Here is a 20,954-nt window from a genome sequence, read left to right on the forward strand (position 1 = left end):
AGTCCGATTTTTTTCTCGCGCAAAAGTTAATATTTATTTCGATGATAGCAATTCAATATTTAACACTATAATGTATGGGGAAACTTTGGATTCAGAATATTTTTTTCATTCTAATCATCTGTATGACCCAATTTTTTTTTCAATCAAATTGTGGAAAAATCCATCCTCCTTTTTTTTTAAAGTCAAATGGTCGTTCCCTTACTGCTAGAAAAGTTGTTTGAAAGTTTGAATTCGGTTTCTACGTAATGAACATTTAAATGACATATAGTTTACAAGTGTGAACAAATCTTATGTACAGGTAACTAAACAAGGTGTATAGATGTGGACAAATCTTATGTGAAACTAGTGTACAGTTCATTAAACCAAATGTAAACATGTTTACTGTACACGGCGTTTGGTATGAACACGGCCTTAGCCCTCCCTATCAAACAAAGAAGATTGATTATCACTTGAATTAGTTAAAAAAACTCATTTTCAGCATGGTATGCATAATAAGTTATAATGAATATAAATAAAACAAATTAACAACTGCCTTTTCAATGCAAATTGATGTATATGACGGTAGAAAACCGCCACGACAGCTTTGTAGTAGACACACACAGTGACACACAACCAATTTCAAAATAATTACATTAGATGTATGTTTCATTATTATACGTTATTCTGATTGGCTAATTGCACATCACAATTTATTTATTTCGTAAACAATTGCATGAGACAATAACATTTCATTCATGATGACACGAGGTCCCACAATAAAGTGCACAGGTGAATTTAAAAATTAAACTTCATGAAAATCGTGTTTTTATAATCCTAGCTAAAAAATGTAATTATAAGTATTGAATGCTTCTTTTTGTAACTTTATAGGGTTGTAAAAACGTTGACCGTGCGTACATTTTAAGAATGAAGCGCTTCCGCGCTTCATACAAAATGTACTTCGGTCAACACTTTTACACCCCAATAAATTTACAAAAAGAATCATTCAATTCTTAATTGAATGTTCAAAACAATATCGGCTTTGCATAATCTTATCAACTAAGTACATGTATTTCTGAAACTGCCAAACTATTTAGCTTACGCTTACTTTCTAAACTTATTTTACTAACTGTTTCAGGGTTTCATAGAAGTGTGATGAGTTCAACTAAGACAATTCTTTGATCTCCAATTGGGTCAAACCCAAAACTTACATAGAAGTGTGTTTGCTTTTTCGACCAAAATAGGATATTTATGACTACGGGTAGTAAATTGTCGACTCTGAGTGAGGATAACATTTCCTGGTAGAGTGGCATGCTATCAATTTAAAAATCCAAGTAAATATGTGGGTCTCGTACAAGGAAGGATAAATTATAATATCTTGAGGGGGAGGGGGATATTTCAGGAATATAAGCCAGCGTCGGTGTTTATTCACAGAATTTGATTGATATGATATCATTATAACATTCTTTATATATCTTATAATGTTATAACTTACCGAAAGTATAACGTGGTCCTTGATGGATGTACGGTTGTTTTGTGGACGGTAATTGTGTACCTATGAAAAAACAAGGTAAAATGTTAGAACAAACTTTTATTTTACTTTGCATGTTTCATAGGACCACTACTCTGATACAAACACATAAAGATACAAGAAATAAAACGATATTCCATTTAATCAATATCGAGGGTTTAAGACAATGGTGTTGTACAGTGAATTTGATAAATGCATATTTATGGTCATCTTTTATATTCATCACCTACTCTCAATGATGTCTCTGTTAATAATCTGTTGCATTTTTTATAAAGAAGCCGTTGGTAATTTCTCTTACATTCGCATAACAACTTATTCATTACCAGTTTCGAAACTCTATTTTTGTTACAACCTACAATGTATGCTGGGAAACCACTTTTTTAAATCCCTATTCAAACCAATACAATCTAATTACTTTGATCCGTGTATATGTGGGTTCCTTCATAGTTTTTTTGGAGAATATCAAAAAGTAAAAAAGAAACACTAAAGTGAATTCAAAGTCATTGATACTCCGGTGTGTTTACTACTTAATGGGAACAGAATAGACCGCCTGACTTATGTTTTGAGCTAAGATGATTAATGAATCAAACACTTTCAAATGTCCTTGTTTTTATTCATAATAAAATATCAAATTATTATATTCAAATATCAAATAAATCACAAAATAAAATAATAAAATGAAATATTAAATAAATACGGTGAAATTAAAACGATTGTTTACAACACCACACTAACACAAAATGAAAAACGACAACACGTTTGTTTTTCGTTTTGGTTTCATAGAAATAATAAAAAAAAATTAAAAAAAGCAAACAATTTTTCAATGGGTAAAATAACTTCAAAATACCGATGGATTCAGTTGAGGATTAAGCCAGGCAAATTGGTCAAATTTATCAATCCTAATGTTGCTACCTCCATGAGAAGATATGGCTTTTTTTATTTACCATAACTCTGGACAAAATAATCAGGCCGGAACCAAAATTTCAACTTGATCAATTTTTGTCATGATAAAACTATATACCTAATATTAAATTAATATCTTCAAGAACGAAGAACAAAGTGTGGAAAACTGATTTGAAAGACTGACGGACGGACAGACAGACAGACGGACGTAGTGCAAACCTAAAGTCCCCTTCGACTTTTTATGGTAGTGGACTAATAAATTAAAAGAGTTGGTCCAGATTTGTTTCATAGCAAAGAATGACAAATACATGTATCTTGTCTTAGGTATGTATTAATCGTACTTTGTATAAAATAACACAGATTCAATTAAAAAAAATCTGTAATACTGACATTATCGCGACGCTTGATATCATGATTTACAACATATTAACGATCAGAGTACGTGTTTTTTTCTACAAACAATCGGTATTCTTATAGGAATCAACTGTGTTGTTCCTTTATTCATACGAGACTGACTTCATACAGGGAGAAATAAAAGAAGTTAACAGTTTCCTTTAATTTTACATTCCGTTATATAGATGATGTTCTCATATTAAATCATTCAAAATTTGGTGACTATGTTGAACGCATCTATCTTATTGAACTTCAGCAGATACAGTTAGGTCTGTCGCATTGATTGACTCGCATAAAGAAATTAAAAATGAAATATTTAGTACCTATTTGATGATTGACCTTTATAACTTACTATACGGAATCGAGTTTGTTTCTTTATTGTAGGCAATTTGGTGAATAATACATTTTAATTTGTTTTTATCTTTTCTGGTCGTGATGTATTCTGGTCTCATTAGTGAGTGTACGTCTCGTTTTTTGATTTAGAGTAAATTCAGTTTGTCCATCTTTTGTTGAAACAATTTTTGACATTTCATACACAGTGTGGACAATTATACTATTTCGATTGATATTAGAGTCTAAATGGTATTTGAAAATGCAAATAGAAAATGTGAACATGTTCAACAAAGAACTGATATAACCGGAAAGAACCAGAAATCTGTCCAGCATGGACACTTATATTTATGTTTTTCGAAATGTCATCTTAAAACATTAACAACGTTGACCAATCTTCCATAATTATCTCAACAGCATTTTTTTTTTTGGTGAACAGAGCCATTAAAGCATTTAACAGGTTAGCTTTAAAAACTCGAAGGTGCTATAGGGACGCTGAATTATGATTGTCACGTAGAGGTATGATAGTCGGCGCCGAAGTGTGATGGTCCTTCAGCTAATGTTTGATGGTCTATTAGATCTTGGCTCTTAATGGTTATTAACAAATCTACAGATGTACAATTATCTGAGAATTCGAATTTGAATAGTGGTTTAAGGTAGATAGTACGAGGGGCCGAATGGGACTCTTGTGGTTTTGTACTCGAAATTCAATTTTGTACACAGACTTATTTTCGTTACCTTATTTGAAAATTGGAAGACAAAAGTCAATTTTGTATGCAAATTAGTTTAGTTTGGATTCTGTGAACTAATTTGCATACAAAATCGACTTTTGTTTCATAAAATTGACTTTTGTGAGACAAAATTGACAAAATTGAGTTTTGTCTCACACAATTGAATCTTGTCTCACACAATTGAGATTTGTGTTTTAATTTCCATACCAGGTAACGAAAGTCAATTTTGTATGCACATAAGTTTATATTTGCTTACCTTTATGACAAAATTGACTTTTGTCATGACTTTTGTCATGACAAAAATTAATGTTGTCTACAAAAATAAATTTTGTCATGACAAAAATATATTTTGTCTTCAAAAATGAAATTTGTACAAAACCACAAGAGCCCACTTCGGCGCCCCGGAGATAGGGTGTCTTCTTCCATCTTGCATTTTAAAAAAGCAGATAGCAATCGGTTTAGATCTTTAATGAAATGTGCAAATTTCTAGAGTAGTATGTAATTCATGTGTAATATAGAAAACTATGTGTTTTATCATATTTACGGCTGTATTTTAAAAAGAACAGATTGTTTTTGTTTGATTCATTTAAAAAAAATATCCATAAAGATAGGTAACTCAGATACAAGGGAAGATAACTCGATAAGGTATCTGTTTTTTTTGTAATAGAATGTGTTGTGAATTTACCTATCTTATTATGTAGCAAGAAAACTAGCTCCGTAAAGCAATTATTTCTTTTTTCTAATCCGAAAGCATATATATTAGAGCTTATATTCTCATATTTTATCTTAAAATTCTATGGTGTATTTTCTTTTTATCATCTAATTTTTTTTTCTGTGTATACTATATACAAAATCTGACAATTTTGCCCAAGTCGTATAGTCTGAAAAAAAGCAAGGTGACGCATAATTTTATTATATTTTTGAAAAAAAGTATGATAAAAACTTCATTTTGACAATTCATATAAAAAAGTATGAATTTAGATTAAGACTCCCCGTCTACCTTGAAAGGTTTTCATCTTTAGTGATCATTATATTATTAATTGTACAAACTACTGCTATAGCTATTTGCTAAGTACACTGCAACGTTTCAGGTAGGACAGAAAATGATACGACTATTTATCATGACGGTTTTAAATCAAAGAGTTTATACTCTCGATGCTTTACATCTACTAAAAATAATTAAAAACAAAAATATGAAAAGTTACTTCCAACAAACTAATTGAGACATGAACATAAAAGTATTGAATTTGGGAAATCAATTGCACTTCAGGCGTTACCACCATCGCACTTCGAACAGTGTTGCTATCAAGATAGCGTTACAATCCTAGAATTTTGGTGTACAATCGCAGTTCAGAGTCTACATTTTATTTGAATGCATATATATACAGAACCCAACTACGTATTGATGCCGATGATATCATCAGCTGATTAGATTAGTTTTGTGAGTATCATATTCTTGAAAACGACATTAAATCTAGTCCTAGATCGTTTCTATCTTTTCTTACCTTCTGATGAAGCAGTCGAACTTGACAAATAGTTGTTTACAGAGGATGCTGTAATCAAAGGAAGAGTTTCCGTTACAGAAAATTGTGTCGTCATGGACGGTGATATCGGTAAATAAGGTGTTGCCATACTACTTAGACCTAGAAAAAGAATAAAGACATTACAAAAATTATTGAGTATGTGTTTTCGAGTTATTAGTATTTATTAAATTATTTCATTACAAGATAATGTTTCTGTATCATTTTGGTCTCTTATGGACAGTTGTCTAATTGACAATCATACCACATCTTTTTTTTTTTATATTTACGGTCTATAACGTATACTAAAAACAACAAAAAAGGAAACTGCCAATGCATGGACTCTTTATAATGTACCAGGACTACGTGCATATGATAGAATAAATATAAGATTAAGGAGATGCAAGACAACTATCAAACAAAGTTCTACTATATATAATCGGCTATAAAAGGTCCTGCTATGCAGAATACGAAGCAATGCTACCGACAAAATCAAAGGCCTTATTTATAACAAAGCAATTTGCGAAAATGTCATATGACAGATATAAGAAAATGACATTTACTGACTTACAGGCTCCTGGCATGGGAAAGGTTCATGCATAATTTTGCATGAATTTGAACTATAAAAAAAACATCAAAAATGACCCCAAACGACGTTATAAATATCACTTAAGGGGGCTCCTGGGTATAAATCTTTTTATTTTCTAATATAGGATTTCGCTTAATTTTTTTATAAATGGACTTTATCATATACTTAAAATAAAAATGAAATAAAAAAATGGGGTCACCGTTTATTTAAGCTCTAAATCTGCCTCCGGAAGAAGCATACATTTTTGTTAATGTCCTTTTTTTCTGTTGAACTATTAGAAGAAATAGAGGTAATATCGAAACAAAAATATAACCTAATTACAGAAATCGCTTAAATTTTACAATTATTTAGTTTATGTACAGCTTATTTAAAAACAATAATAAAAAATATAGGTAACCGATGAGTAAAAATGATATTTCAAATTGAATGCCAAAAAATGGCATTTTTGCTCCAAAGGGAGATAATTTGGAGCTTTTTCAATGATATAAACATTTTAAAAGTCATCTGGGGCCAAACTGAATCGTTTTTTTGGTTTGATTTTTGTACCCTATCATAAAGTAATAACTAATAGTGTAATGAATTAAAATTGTAAGGAAAAAATAAAGGTTATTTTTTTTTGCTGAAATTTTTGTACCCACGAGCCACCTTAATAAATAATAGTACACCTTTTGTCAAATCGCACAATAGCAGTTACTATCTATGATACTATATCACATTTACATACTTCATACAGGAACTTCTTAGGAAGAAAGCTAAGAAGTTAGCAATATCCTTTAACTTAACGTTCCGCTATACAGATGATGTTCTCTCGCTGAATAATATAAAGATTGGTGACCATATTCAACGAATCTCTCCCATCATACTAGAGATAAAGGATACTTCAGATACAGTTAAGTCTGCCTCATATTTGACTTACATCTAGAAATTGACAATTAGGGTCGGTTGAAGACAAAACTTTATGACAAACGAGATGATTTCAGCGTCCCAATTGTGAACTTTCTATTTGTATGTAGCAACATTCAAGCGACGTCTGCATACAGAGTATATATTCTACAATTGATACGATATTCTCGGGCTTGTATTTCCTATCATGATTTCCATGATAGTGGATTGCTGGTCACAATGAAGTTATCAAACCAAGAGTTCAAATGGTGAAGTAAAAATAATTCCTTCGTTAATTTTACGGACGCCATCCAGAAAAACCTTGCAGCTTAGTAACTATTGACGAAATCATGCTACATGCTACATTTTGCTGTAAAGATTTTACCTATATCTGCCGTCGCCATATTGGGATAATCGTTATTCTAGTTACGATTATCTCTTTTGTACCAGTGGTTACAGGTAGGACAGAAAATGATATGACTAATTATTAAGTAAAGACGCTTTCAAAATAAACGGATTATACTTTTGTTGCTTTACTTAGAAAACTGAAAAGTTACTTCAAACAAACTGAACGACTTCTACATTGCGATATGTTTTAATACCTGTTGTTTATTTTTAGTTGTGAAGAATTCTTAAAAACGACATTAAATCTAGTCCTAGATCTTTTCTTTCTATTTTTACCTTGTGGTGAATCAGTTGAACTTGAGAAATGATCGTATGAAGAAGATGGTGTAATCACAGGAAGTGTTTCCGTTACAGAAAATTGTGTCGTCATAGAAGGTGATATCGGTAAAGGAGCTGTTGCCATAATACTACTTCCTAGAAAGAAAAAAACATTAACAACTGCTGTGGGTCGAGTAATTTGTCATGACAGCAACGAAAAGTGCAATAAATATATTATTTAAAAAAAAACACAACAAAAACATTCGTATAATCCAAATAAAACGTTCTTAATGCTTAACATAAAAAAACCAATAAGTATATAAATACATTTTTCTCTTTGGTGGTGTATTTGTTGATAACTGGGTCTCATTTCATGGTTCCCCCTCCCCCAGCTTGGTAGGAAATGAATTTATTGAGTGAAACCAAACTTACAGGAACTTGATTATGACTTACCAAGCCCACAATTTAACATTACAATTGATACCTAAGAAAATTTGCTTTCTTCATAACGACCCATCCATAGTAGAAATTGAATTGACCTTTTCTATAAAAGAAGAAAAAGACAAATATTGCGATCATCACTAAAGAAACTCATCATAGATACCATGAATAAAATTTTGTATTTGCGTCAGAATTTCCCATGTAAAACGTTCATCATCGACGCTCGAATCAAAATGAGTTCAAAAAGCAAAACACAGTACAAAATTGAAGAGCATTGAGGAACCAAATTTGTGAACAGTTTTTCAAAATACAGCTAAAGTAATCTATTCCTGATGTAGCTACTTTATTCAATGAAATAAAAAAAATCTGTAGATTACACTTGAATTTGCCCTCAAGACGTGTATTGAGTGAACCTTAAGCTTGCCTCGATTTTGTTTAATAATTCGTTTGAATGTTCACATTGTACAATAAGAAAGATATTTACATGGAGATTGCAAAACTATCCAGCACATCAAATTTTATATCTGTGTATGAAACGAAAGAAATGGTTAATGTCAAAATGAAAGAAACTGATTGTGTCAATGTTAATTTCTACAAAATCAACCGGGTGTAAAATTAATGTACAAGATTTATGTTGTCCATACAGGCAATTAATGTTTGCGGTTCTGAAAACCAATATAAATTGACCCTTTATATTTTGACTATTGAAAAAAGAATTCTGGTACAAAAATGTCAACCACCAAAAAAAGAAATCAATCAGCAATTACCATCTACATAATATATTTTCGTTAAATAATCTAAAACATTCTACATATACTGGCTGAAATTGACCCAATGGAGCTTACTTTATTTTTTTTTTTTACATAATAATCATTATTAAATAATCGTATTAAGTTTCCTAGATTTTGATATTTCTGTTTTACATGGGAAATTCTACAATAAAAATTTTGGTCAAAAATAAAATAAAAATCCTCTTTGAATGATGGGGTTCCTTTGGCATTATCTTAACTTAAAGGTTAACTGTTAAGTCATGGAATTTCGTTGCCACAACAAATTAAAAAAAAACCCACCCTTACCTTAATTTATTCACAGATACTACAAATATTTGGTTTAGAAGTTTGACTGTAACTTTAGAAAACGTATTTCAAACGGGATAGCACATCCTCAATTTTACAGAGATTGTGGATTGATTTATTGGTGTTTGCATTACGCTTAATGGGCACAAGAAAGGCTATCCTAAGTCAGGAATCTGATGTACAGTAGTTGTCGTTTGTTTATGTAATATATACGTGTTTCTCGTTTCTCGTTTTGTTTATATAGACCGTTGGTTTTCCCGTTTGAATGGTTTTACACTAGTAATTTTGGGGCCCTTTATAGCTTGTTGTTCGGTGTGAGCCAAGGCTCCGTGTTGAAGGCCGTACTTTAACCTATAATGGTTTAATTTTTAAATTGTTATTTGGATGGAGAGTTGTCTCATTGGCACTCACACCACATCTTCCTATATCTATATATCAGCAATTGTGGAAGTGCACTGATTGATACTATAGTCTTAAATGCATGATTTTTTTTTATCAGTTGATATATGCTTTGAACTTGCTGTATGCAACTCCGAGAAATCGCAGTTCTGTGCTTAGTGTCCGGCGTTTTGCATTTGCGCCGATCTGCATTTCATTTGCACCGATTTTTTTACAGGTAAATAACAGGTAAATTACAAGTGAAATGATATAGAAGATGTGGTATGAGTGCCAATGAGACAACTCTCCATCCCAGTAATGTTATTTTTATTTATCATTTAAGACCTATTCTGTTAGCCAGTTGTATATATGTTATGAATTGTCAATCATAATATGTATATAACTGTTGTCTCCTGCTTAAAATCAAGAAGTAAAATCCTAAGATAAAAGCACTTTGTTTATACTAAAATAACGAATTAAAATATATATGTACAGCTTTCAAATCCATAAAAAACGGAATACATTCAAATAATAAATCTGTTCTTTCCGAGTATGTATAGGCAACACATCTTTCTTATGATTTCGTCTCTTCTATATTTGGCGTAGTTGAAGATAACGAAGGCCACCTTTTCTTTGTCTGAGATACGTACTGGTGGGGGCATTTCTAGAGATCGCATTTTCTCACAAGGAAGCTATTAAACCAAGAGTTCCAAATGGTGAAGTTGAATTCATCCCTTCGTTAATTTTATGGACGCCATCTAGAATTGGTTGACCGTTATGTCGAATGTGTACTTGTACGTTGTCTAAGAATGTATGACATTTGTCATCAGAAGGAGCGGAGCGTCAGGCAAATCCAATTAGGAAAAAATATAAAATCGGCGCAAATGAAAGAATGAAAAATTTCAAAATCGGCGCAAATGTCATACGCCCTTAGTGTCTTTTTTGTTGTTGTTGATGTGTATATACCTTGCCATATCCGTTCTGTATTTTTGTTAGAAAAAACTTTCTGCTTTGTAGCGATCTGATGTGTCAAACCCTTTTCAACTATTTTTTATAGTTTTTTCTTATCTTGTTTTGTTACAACACTATCCAATGTAAAGGGGAGAGCCTTTAAATTGGTTTAACCCTGGCCCATTATGTATGTGCCTGTAATAAGTCAGTAGCATTTAATTCAGTATTCTCATGCATTTCGTTTGTAACGATAATTTACTTTGGACGTTGACAAATATTTTGACGGGTAAGATTCCACGTTCCACCAGTCCCTAACAAAGAAAGTCACCTTTTTGTTTCAATGCTAAGGACGATGCAACAATTTCGCGGACTTTTCATATATGGCATTTTTAAGCCAAAATATTTATTAATTGGAATTAATTTTAATATGTGGCATTAGAATGGATATAATAACTGTGTTTTGCTTTACGCTTGGCCTTCCTTAAACATGATTTTAGTGTTGCAAATATCCGTTTAGCTAGCTCCGCTCCGCTTCCCTTGTGGTATACTCAATTTGCGTTAGAAAATCTACGTTTTACGAAGGCCAAGCTTAAAATACAATAATGTTATCTCCTAAGTTGTTGTTTGGTGCTTGCTATATATCGATTTTTTTTTCGATCATTATTTTTTCATAAATCTGGACGTTCGTTTTTTGTACGAGGATTTGACATTTCTGTCATTTCGTTTTTTTTTTATAGCTGACTAAGCGGTAAGAATCTTGTTCGTTGTCGAAGGTCGTGCAGTGATATATAGTTGTTTTAAACTTCTATGTCATTTTGGTCACTGCTCTGATACAAAATAACACGTTATTCAAAAGACTTTTATAAAATTCTAACATATGAATTACAGAATTTAAAGAGTAGAAAAAATAAGAGCGGCCATGTCCTTTTATTATTATTTTTTTTTTTTTTTTTTTTTTTTTATATATTTATAATCAATTTAAATTTTGGTGGGAAATGATTCTCTCTAGATACCTCATAAATTAATCATTGACACCTTTATCAAGAGATATTTAAAACAAAACAAGAATTTTATAAGATTTTAAAGGCTGGCCGATTCAGCCATATGATAAAAGTATAAGCAGACAAATATAGAATACCGCGTAAAATTTTATTGGCACTTAATGGATAAAACTAGAGGATTCCGAAAAATCTGACAACATGTCAAAAATAAAAGTAGCAGTCATTCTTTTGTTCAAATGATCAATATTCATTCTTTATGTCCAGACATGATAAAATAAAATTCAAAGCTTACCACAAACAGATCCTAGTAGAAAACAAAACACTGTAAAGTAAACCATTACCAACATAGTTAATGTAAACTAAGACGTATAAACAGGAAATATTACTAGGTTAATATCTATTATCATTTAACAATGTCAAACACTGAATATGTTTACGTAAGGCTGATAACAAAAGATAGGTCTATAATGTCGATAAGAACCCACCCATCACATGATTCAACCACGACAAGACTATCAATACTATTTTAACGTTTGGAGAAATGCATGATCGATGTCTTAATCGGGTTGTTGAATGTCAAAATAGCTTGAGGTTTATGAGAAAACGAAAAACAAAAAATCATAACAAAATCCAAATCCAAAAACCAAAATTAAAAAGAAAAAAAAAACCGACATAACATGGCACCAAGAAATTAAATACGAACAGAAAAGCAACACTCCACAAAATTGAATTTAGAAATTCGAACAATTCAAAAAACCGAATGAACTCAATGTCTAATTCATAATTTAAGTCCAATTGTAAAGATTAAACACACACATTCAAACACAAATTTAAATAATTAAAGTAATAAAAAAAGTTTGATTTAGTTCAAACTACTTATCGAAATATTTGACTTTTTGTGCAAATGTGAAATAAATTTAAAAGTTCTGTGACACTTTAATTGAAATAACATAATTTCGAAAAAATAGAAGATGTGGTATGATTGCCAATGAGACAACTATCAACAAAAGACCAAAATGACACAAACATTAACAATTATAGGTCACCGTACGGCCTTCAACAATGAGCAAAGCCCATACCGCATATAGTCAGCTATAAAAGGCCCCGATAAGACAATGTAAAACAATTCAAACGAGAAAACTAACGGCCTAATTTCTGTAAAAAAATGAACGAAAAACAAATATGTAACACATAAACAAACGACAACCACTGAATTACAGGCTCCGGACTTGGGACAGGCACTTACATAAATAATGTGGCGGGGTTAAACATGTTAGCCGGATCCCAACCCTCCCCCTAACCTGGGACAGTGGTATAACAGAACAACATAAGAACGAGCTATAAAAATCAGTTGAAAAAGGCTTAACTCATCAGATAGATGATACGAGTTGACGTGGCCGGGTACTTATACATCCCGACACAAAAAGACACAATAAACATTTCTGAGAGTACTCGCAGTTATCTGACAGCTAGTTCAAAGTCGTTAACAACTAATAAAAAAAAATCATGCCTCTAAGACTAAGCAAATAAGTATTCATTTCAGCCTTCCTGATGAAAATAAATACAGAAAACACTTGGGGCAAACAGTTAAAAAATCAAAGTGTTATTTCTATGTTTATTTCTAATATATTAAACTGTTATTTTTTTCAGGTAGCTTAAGCTTACAAGATAAATCAAGATAAAAATTGAATAAAATAGTGAAAATTCTATAAAAAGTGCAGATAGTCCTCCTCACTTATATCACTTTTTATGTTGAGTTTTTTACAGAACACACACGTTGTCGTGATAGGCATTTTCAAAGTATTAGAAAACAAGAATTTAGCGTCCATTAAATCTACAAAGCGCACAGAAATCACGACTCATCACCGTCAAGATGCTGGGTTGCATTTCTTTTACCTGATTCCGAAACATGTTTCTGCATCATTTTTATGTTTCACCGTTTCATTTAAGTGAAACAGAAACATGTTACCGGAACATGCGAAATATAAGTCAGCAATGTTTCAAGACCGAAACATGAACAGAGAACCGTCATCATGATATACATGTTGAATAATACAACAGACATGCATGTTGCTTCCATTTACTTTTTAACTGTTGCTGCACCCACCTCATATAACACTGGCAAGCACAATATCGAAACCAAAGATGCAGAGGTTTGCCGTTAATCATGCATGCTGAAGTTGTAAGCGCTGTTGGAAAGAAGAAGAACATGGTTGTAAGAAAAAACTAAAACTCAAGAAAGTGTGATGACCACAATGACTGAACTAAGCAAAGGACAAATGAGAAACATTAACGAAATGCACACTGAAAAAATGACAACTACACATTGATTGTTTTGAAAAGTTTATGAATTAAAAGAAAAATAAGAACTGTCTAGCAGTTTTGTATAAAGATAATCTGAAGTAATGAACATCGAATGACGGCAAGTTTTTGTGGATGGTCAAGAGCACTTGTCTCAGAAAAAAATCACATCACTCCACCTGAAAGTAGTACAGATATTTTTTTTCTGTGACAAGTTCGTACGTTGATGATAAATAAAAAATATAAAAATCAGTATACTCTGGTTTGTTGTTATATATTATATTAATATTTGTATAGTACAGTTAAATGTTGAAAAAGGCTTAACTAATCAGATGGACAAAAATACAAGTGGACTTGAGCGGGTTCTTGTACATCCCAACAACAAAAAGACACTAGGAACAGATCTGAGAGTACTCGCAGTTATCTGACAGCAAGTTCAAAGCTATTATTAACTAATACAAAAATCATGCATTTAACATTATGCATTTCCTGCTCTCGTGGTGCTTTGATTTTGTGTATGTTGAGTATGCATTCAATGATCCAATGAGTCCTGGAAGAGTAAACCAGACTAAAAACAACTGCGTTCAAGCTGGAGATTATCATTTGATAAAGTTGGCCACTGAATAAACTTTCACATATAGTAGGATTCTGGACAATATATGAACATATCTCCTAATTACTTTGTAAATAGTTGTATCCGGAACATTAAATCATATGTCTGTAATACCATGTATTGATTCATGGTAATCCTAGTACTATAGGTTTACGAATAACTTTTTCTCTAGGAAAATTGTTTGGCACACCTGCCCTGAATGTTAATTTATGTGCATTTAGCCTGAGCCACCGATGTAGCAAAATATAGCTTTAAAAGTTCCTTTCAGTCTGGTGAGTCGAAAATACTGCCAAAATTCATTGAAAGTGTAATTTGGAACAACTAATTCAACAGACATCTGTTTGCATTTTCTAAACTGTTCATTGACAGTGACATGGTTTTGTGCTAAAAGTTGAATCTAAGTAGAGCATGACTTTTGCAGCTCTAAAAATTTATGAGCTACTACAATTGCAACAACTATATGATCGTGGAAGGCAGTTTTTTATTCTCTCATAGAAACTGATAACAGAAAAAAGCAACATGTTTTAGGAAACAGAAACAGGTTTTGGTTTTCAAAAAACATCTTTAAAATTTTATATAACATCACATCATGTTTCTAATTTCAAAACATTATACTGAAACATGTTACAGATTGAGGTTAAAGAAATGCACCCAGGCCTGGTTAAACACGAAATCATGCCGATCAGCTGTTGATTTAAGAAGAGTGTGACGAAATTTTTGTTTTCGCTCAACATTTTGACAAAAAGAAGGTGTCCAACAGGTCTAGAAAAAGCACGCGAAAATTCCAGTTCATTTCTGAAAGATTATGAACAAATAATTTTGAATAATTATTTAGTTACCCCGTAGAAGTAATCATGTTCAGTAATTGTGTAGAAAAAGTGTGACAAAATTATTTTTTTCATTTTACTTGTTAACAATATAGCTACTTTTGCAATTTGAATAATATTTATGAAAGCTTGTTGACATTCTTTGGTTCATGTACGCCATGATTCAGTTTTATAATTCATAAATGTACATCTTCATTTTAAATACAATTAGTGAGATAGATTGACAAATGGGATTCAAATATTTGTATATGTACCATAAATAAAATTGAGAATGGAAATGGGAAATATGCCAAAGAGACAACAACCCGACCATAGAACAGACAACAGCAGAAGGTCACCAACAGGTCTTCAATGCAACGAAAAATTCCCGCACCCGAAGCCGTCCTTTAGCTGGCCCCTAAACAAATATATACTCGTTCATTGATAATGAACGCCATACTAAACATAGCTATTTACGTGTATAAAACGACGAAAATGCTACACATGCAGGTTGCAATGAGTATCAATGCTATGGTATTTCTTGGAAAATGCCATTCTTATAAAAAAAAACCATAAAGAATGTTGCTAAAATTATTTTCATAATAGAGTTCTGCTGTCAATATTATGAGTAAGAAACTGTAGTATTTTTAACTTTGGGACAATTCCTTAGAGAGCGACTTTCTCTCGATTACAAATGACAACAACAAACAAATAAAAATAGCAATATAAGAATAATAGAATGACGTATGATTACCAATGTTACAACTAAGTGAATGTAAGTGTAGCTTTTCAATCGAGAAAAACCAACACAAAACTGGTGAACTATCATGGCATTATTATATCGTTATTACTATGATATAAAAATCGAAAGTTCGATGTATGCCGAGGAGACGCTAAATTATTTACAGAAGTAAATTCGGAAGAGATCTTTGACTGAAATTTCATTTCCAAAAAAATGGCTCAAATAAGCAGATGTTTTTTTCTCCGTTATATATAAAAAAGAAGATTTGGTATGATTGCTAATGAGAAAAATCTCAACAAGAGAACAAATGACACACAAATTATCAACTATCAGTCACCGTTTTTAAACCGAAAAAAGTGAGAAATGTTTTGGAAATTAAATTCACAATTTTAGGGGACGTTAACTGTGAAATGTATGTTCACTGATTCAACTCGAATACTCACATTCGACATATGAAATATTTAAACGTAAATAAAAATAAATCTAAAATAATCAATAATGATGCATGATATGTTTATCCGTATTTTGTGTGTATGTAAGTCTAAACGTCTTCTTATAAACAATCGCGATGACCTTCCGAAGACTATCGACGATCAAATAACCCGATACATAGATTGCAAATTCATTCATCATTTGTAGTCTGTTTGATTTTATATTACAGGCCGGCCGATGTTGTGAGTCCACTTTCTGTACGGCATATACAAGAACGCAGCTACGTCTGGTCAGAATAAGGTAGTTAAATCCGGTGCCTCGTTTATAGAGTGTACCATGTTCTTTGCATGCTAAGAACCCCTGCAACAACGCTATCAAGGGTCAGTAGGTGATCTGTAAATTCCTGCTCCTATCTTATATACCCTGTTTTATTCCAATGGGATCTAAAGTTTTACTACCTTCAATCCGAACGGCTTCTTTTACAGGTCTCACCAATTGTATTAATTGTTAATGCTTTTTTGTTTTGATCTTGAATGAATTGTTTGTCACTTGATGTCAATCAATCAACAATCACTGTGACTTGCCAACTATTAACGGTACGACGGGGTCTTATACTTGCTAACTTTTAGTCGAAAGTTGTATGATTTGCAAAATATTCTTAATTATATATATTAGTGAACATAGCAATGCTTTTTATTTGCTCTACTTTTCAGTTGACGCATTTTCGTTCGGCTTTTGTTCTAATGATTCTCATTCGGTGTATGGATAGCACCTCCGATAATTTTGAATGCATAGAAATAGCAGACTGTTTGCAATTATTTAACGCGTTACTTTTGAAACCTATAAAGTATTGAATAGAGTCGAAAGACTGTAGTTCTATCTGATTACTCCTGTTTCTTCTATCAATACAAAAAAAAAAAACACGTTTCGCTTTTAAAGCCAAGTTTTGTCTTAAGTGGTGTTTAGCATTAAAAAAATTCAAAAGTACATATTCACCGTGATAACATTTATAACATTTGTTTTTAATGTACTTTAATATATCAATTAATATCATGTATGTTGTAATATATTAAATGCAATAACAAATATCAAGATAGAACCCTGAAAGTATTATGCTTTAACACACGAAAACGTTTGTCACGCTGTAAATATCAACGCATCTATAGAAATAAGGTATATATTGAACATAAGTCGACACAATAGTTGACAAAACAGAACTGTTTAGACACCTATAGGTTAGTTTGTTTATTTTTTTGTGCAGACAACTAAAAACTAAAAGTTTCACTGACGCCATCTTGGTGAACCGTAATGGAAAACCGGTATGACGACTGGTAGTTTTCAATCGTCGGATATGTTCCTAAAAATCAAAACAGCACATATTGCACAAAACGGCCTAAAATATCAACTTTATCATAAAACAAAAAAAAAAACTCACAATTTTGTTCGTTAATGGGTCTATTTCGAAGATCTTACTGCTAGATAAATCAGTTTTTTTTTATAATAGCACATAATATTCTTTAACTAGTTTTCAAAAGTACCAGGATTATAATTTATAAGCCAGACGCGCGTATCGTCTACAAAAGACTCATCAGTGACGTTCATATCTAAATATTTTAAAAAGCCAAACAATTGCAAAGTTGAAGAGAGCATTGAAGATTCAAAATTCCAAAAAGTTGTACCAAATACGGCTAAAGTAATCTATGCCTGGGATAAGAAAATCCTTAGTTTTTCGAAAAATTCAAAGTTTTGTGAACAGAAAATTTATAAAACTTTATCCCTTAATGGTTGTGCAGTGTATTTCTATATTAATCTTCATCAGGAACGCTCAAAACCAAATATTTGAAAGCCATGGATATATAAAAACCGATACAGTTGATGAGATATATTTCAATTATCAGAACCACAAACAGTCCCACTTTTATGAAATGTGACCTAAGAGTTACACGACATGTGCAATATATGAAGCAGAATTAGCCATCATCATAAGAGAACCTGAGTTAACTCCCGTTTTTTTATGGGGTTTATGTTGCTCAGTCTTTGTTTTTTTCTAAGTTGTGTAGACACGGTTTCATCTGTCCTATTTGGAGACTGAATTTAACATGAGCGGTCATCTCAGTATCAGACTCTTCGAACAACGAGACGATTTTAATTTTAATATTACCAATTTTCTCCCCCTTTAGTAGCCATAAACCAACTTCACCTGAATATAGGATATTATACATTAATCAACTCATTCAGTATTCAAGATGTTGCAACTGATACTCAGACTCACAGGTGTCTGAGCAGAAAGTTGATGCACCAGGGATATGCAATGATCGTCTATTCTATTTTCTAAAAAGTTCATTCGAAGATACTAGGACCTTGTTGATAAATAATCCGTATCAACTTCACAAATAATACACGATGGTCTTGAAGTATAGATTCTAGACAAGCTATTGTTTAACAATCTTAAGCCTCGGTCACACCTTACCGGATAAGATGAACAGACGCCTGACAAATAAAAATAAAAGTTGTCCGTTGACAAAATTGTTATCCGTCGGGAGTCCGTTGATGTTCTGACTAACTAAAACGGACGACTAACGAATGCATAACGGACAAGCAACGGACGAGAAACAGAGACGTACAGGACAGCACGGATGTCGAACGTACATTCAACGGACGATTACCGCATAAAACGGATACCTAACGGAAACGTACCGAATTAAAAGGATAAACAAGATATACGAAAAAATCAATAATACATGTAATCGCATTAATATTGAAAATGTTCTGTGTAACTGGTTTTGGTTTGTTCTTCAAAATGCCGCTAAAGGGCAGTGTCTGCCCTGAATAACAGCTGCTTGATTGTGAAGATGTACCCTTGTTCTAAGATCGATTATGAATAATTAGAGTTCATGAACCTTAAGAAATCTAATTGGCATTTCTGACGAGAAATTTTCAATTGACATTTATTCGTTTCAAATCCGTTCATCGTCCGTTTTATTCGTTATACGTCCGGTAGAAGTCTGTGTCACATTCGTTCAACATCCGTTTTAACCGTTAGACGTCCGTTAGAAGTCCGTTGGTGAATTTATCTGCCAGACCTCCAACGGATGTATAACGGACACGTAATGGATACAAAACGGAAACGAAACGGACGAGTACCGTACAAAACGGACGCATAACGGACGTCCAACGGACATTTTATCCGTTGGACGTCCGTTCAAAGTTTTGAACATGCTCAGAATTTTCCACCGGACAGAACGGACGTCGACGGATAAAACGTACGCTTAACGGACATGCAACGGATATGAACGGACGCCTAACGGATAAGAACGGACGTCGAACGGACATGCATGTATTGAAAAAAGTTATCCGTCAGTCGTCCGTTCGAGCTTTCCAGTAAGGTGTGGCCGAGGCTTAAACAACGTGTTGTTATAGTATTCTTTCATTTGTCTTTTTAAAGTTTGTAAATTTTTGGAGTATGGGTAATAAGGCCCTTCCTTCTTTGGCTAAAAAATTACTTCAAATTTAAAAGTTATCATACATATTCTTAAATAACTAAAATCTTGACTGAGGTATAAGGTACTAAGAAAAAAAATTTGACATCTAACAAGTTACTATGGCAACACATCATGACCTAATTTGCATGTTTTGTAAAATTTCGTGATTTTCCTTGATTGTTCATCAATATTTAGGTACAGTTGGGTGCAGACTAAGCATTACATAAAGTATACGGAAGTTAACGCGGCGTGCACATATTTCGTTAGTTAACTTTAAATTTCGCGTTTACTAGTAAACACCCGTTTACATTATTTTCGTTAACGCGGTCAAAATGGAAATTTCTAATGTCTACTCGAGTAAACGCGCGTTTACTCTGTGTCCGTTTAGTCAGTAGTAAACAGCCGTTTACTTCAGATTTCACAAGTTTAATTTAACGTGCAAGTAAAAGTAAACGGGCGTTTACTACAGATTTCTCAATACACTAGTTCAGGGAAACAATGCGCATGTGCAAGATCGATCGGGATTTTGCGTTATCGACTAATTAGATACGAGATTTGACGAACTGGGGGCATTATCTCAGATCGGCATCGTTATTACTATAGTCAGATTAATGAATACTTTATTTCAAGAAGCATATACATGCATGCTATGGGAAACGAAAATATATACAATATATGACAATTAAAGAGACAGCAGAAAACAGAAGTTACATAGTAGACAATAATATTGCGACACTATATGTGATCTAATTTTCCAAGCTGCATTTGAATAGTTGCATAGTATTTCAAAACCAAATACTAGTTTAAATATACAGTTTGTCACATTTTTCTAATGCTGAAGATTACACTGACATATTAAAACAGAATATTTTGACCGTTATGTTAATTAATCTTAAATACAAAAGGAACGTTTGATGTCACCTGACTGAAAGTGTTACCTTCACGCAAAAATGGACAGATTCATGCTGTGATGTTCACCTAGCAGATCGTCTATATATTCAAGAAGGTACGGGTGCTATATCTTAGGCACTGATCTTATGTCATAAAAATAAAAGTCAATTAACACCTAGGGCATATGGTATCATAAAGTTTTACCTAAACTATTAATCTCACCAGGCGACAGTTAGCCTCCTATGATACAATTACTATACCCTTAATAATCATAATTATGTTCTGACAGTAAGGTATCATTAAAATGTATGTTCAAAATATA

General features: G+C 32.4%; 1 protein-coding gene across 3 annotated transcripts in view; it reads right to left on the reverse strand.

The window, feature by feature from the left end:
* Positions 1-20,954, reverse strand: part of LOC134723209 (uncharacterized) — a 52,390-nt gene that overhangs the window by 14,067 nt on the left and 17,369 nt on the right. For 2 of the 3 annotated variants that reach the window (XR_010108014.1, XM_063586834.1), the window contains exons 5-7: positions 7,537-7,674; positions 5,370-5,507; positions 1,472-1,531 (exon numbers count right to left, since the gene is read on the reverse strand). Coding sequence is in view for 2 of the 3 variants with exons in the window: in XM_063586834.1 (XP_063442904.1) it covers positions 1,472-1,531; positions 5,370-5,507; positions 7,537-7,674 (336 nt within the window). In the remaining variant the exon portion in view is untranslated. Of the gene's footprint in view, positions 1-1,471; positions 1,532-5,369; positions 5,508-7,536; positions 7,675-11,657; positions 11,786-20,954 lie in introns of those variants that run through there. The other variant, XM_063586835.1, reaches the window with a different exon arrangement.

This window comes from Mytilus trossulus, chromosome 6, assembly GCF_036588685.1.
Source record: "Mytilus trossulus isolate FHL-02 chromosome 6, PNRI_Mtr1.1.1.hap1, whole genome shotgun sequence".
Taxonomy (NCBI): domain Eukaryota; kingdom Metazoa; phylum Mollusca; class Bivalvia; order Mytilida; family Mytilidae; genus Mytilus; species Mytilus trossulus.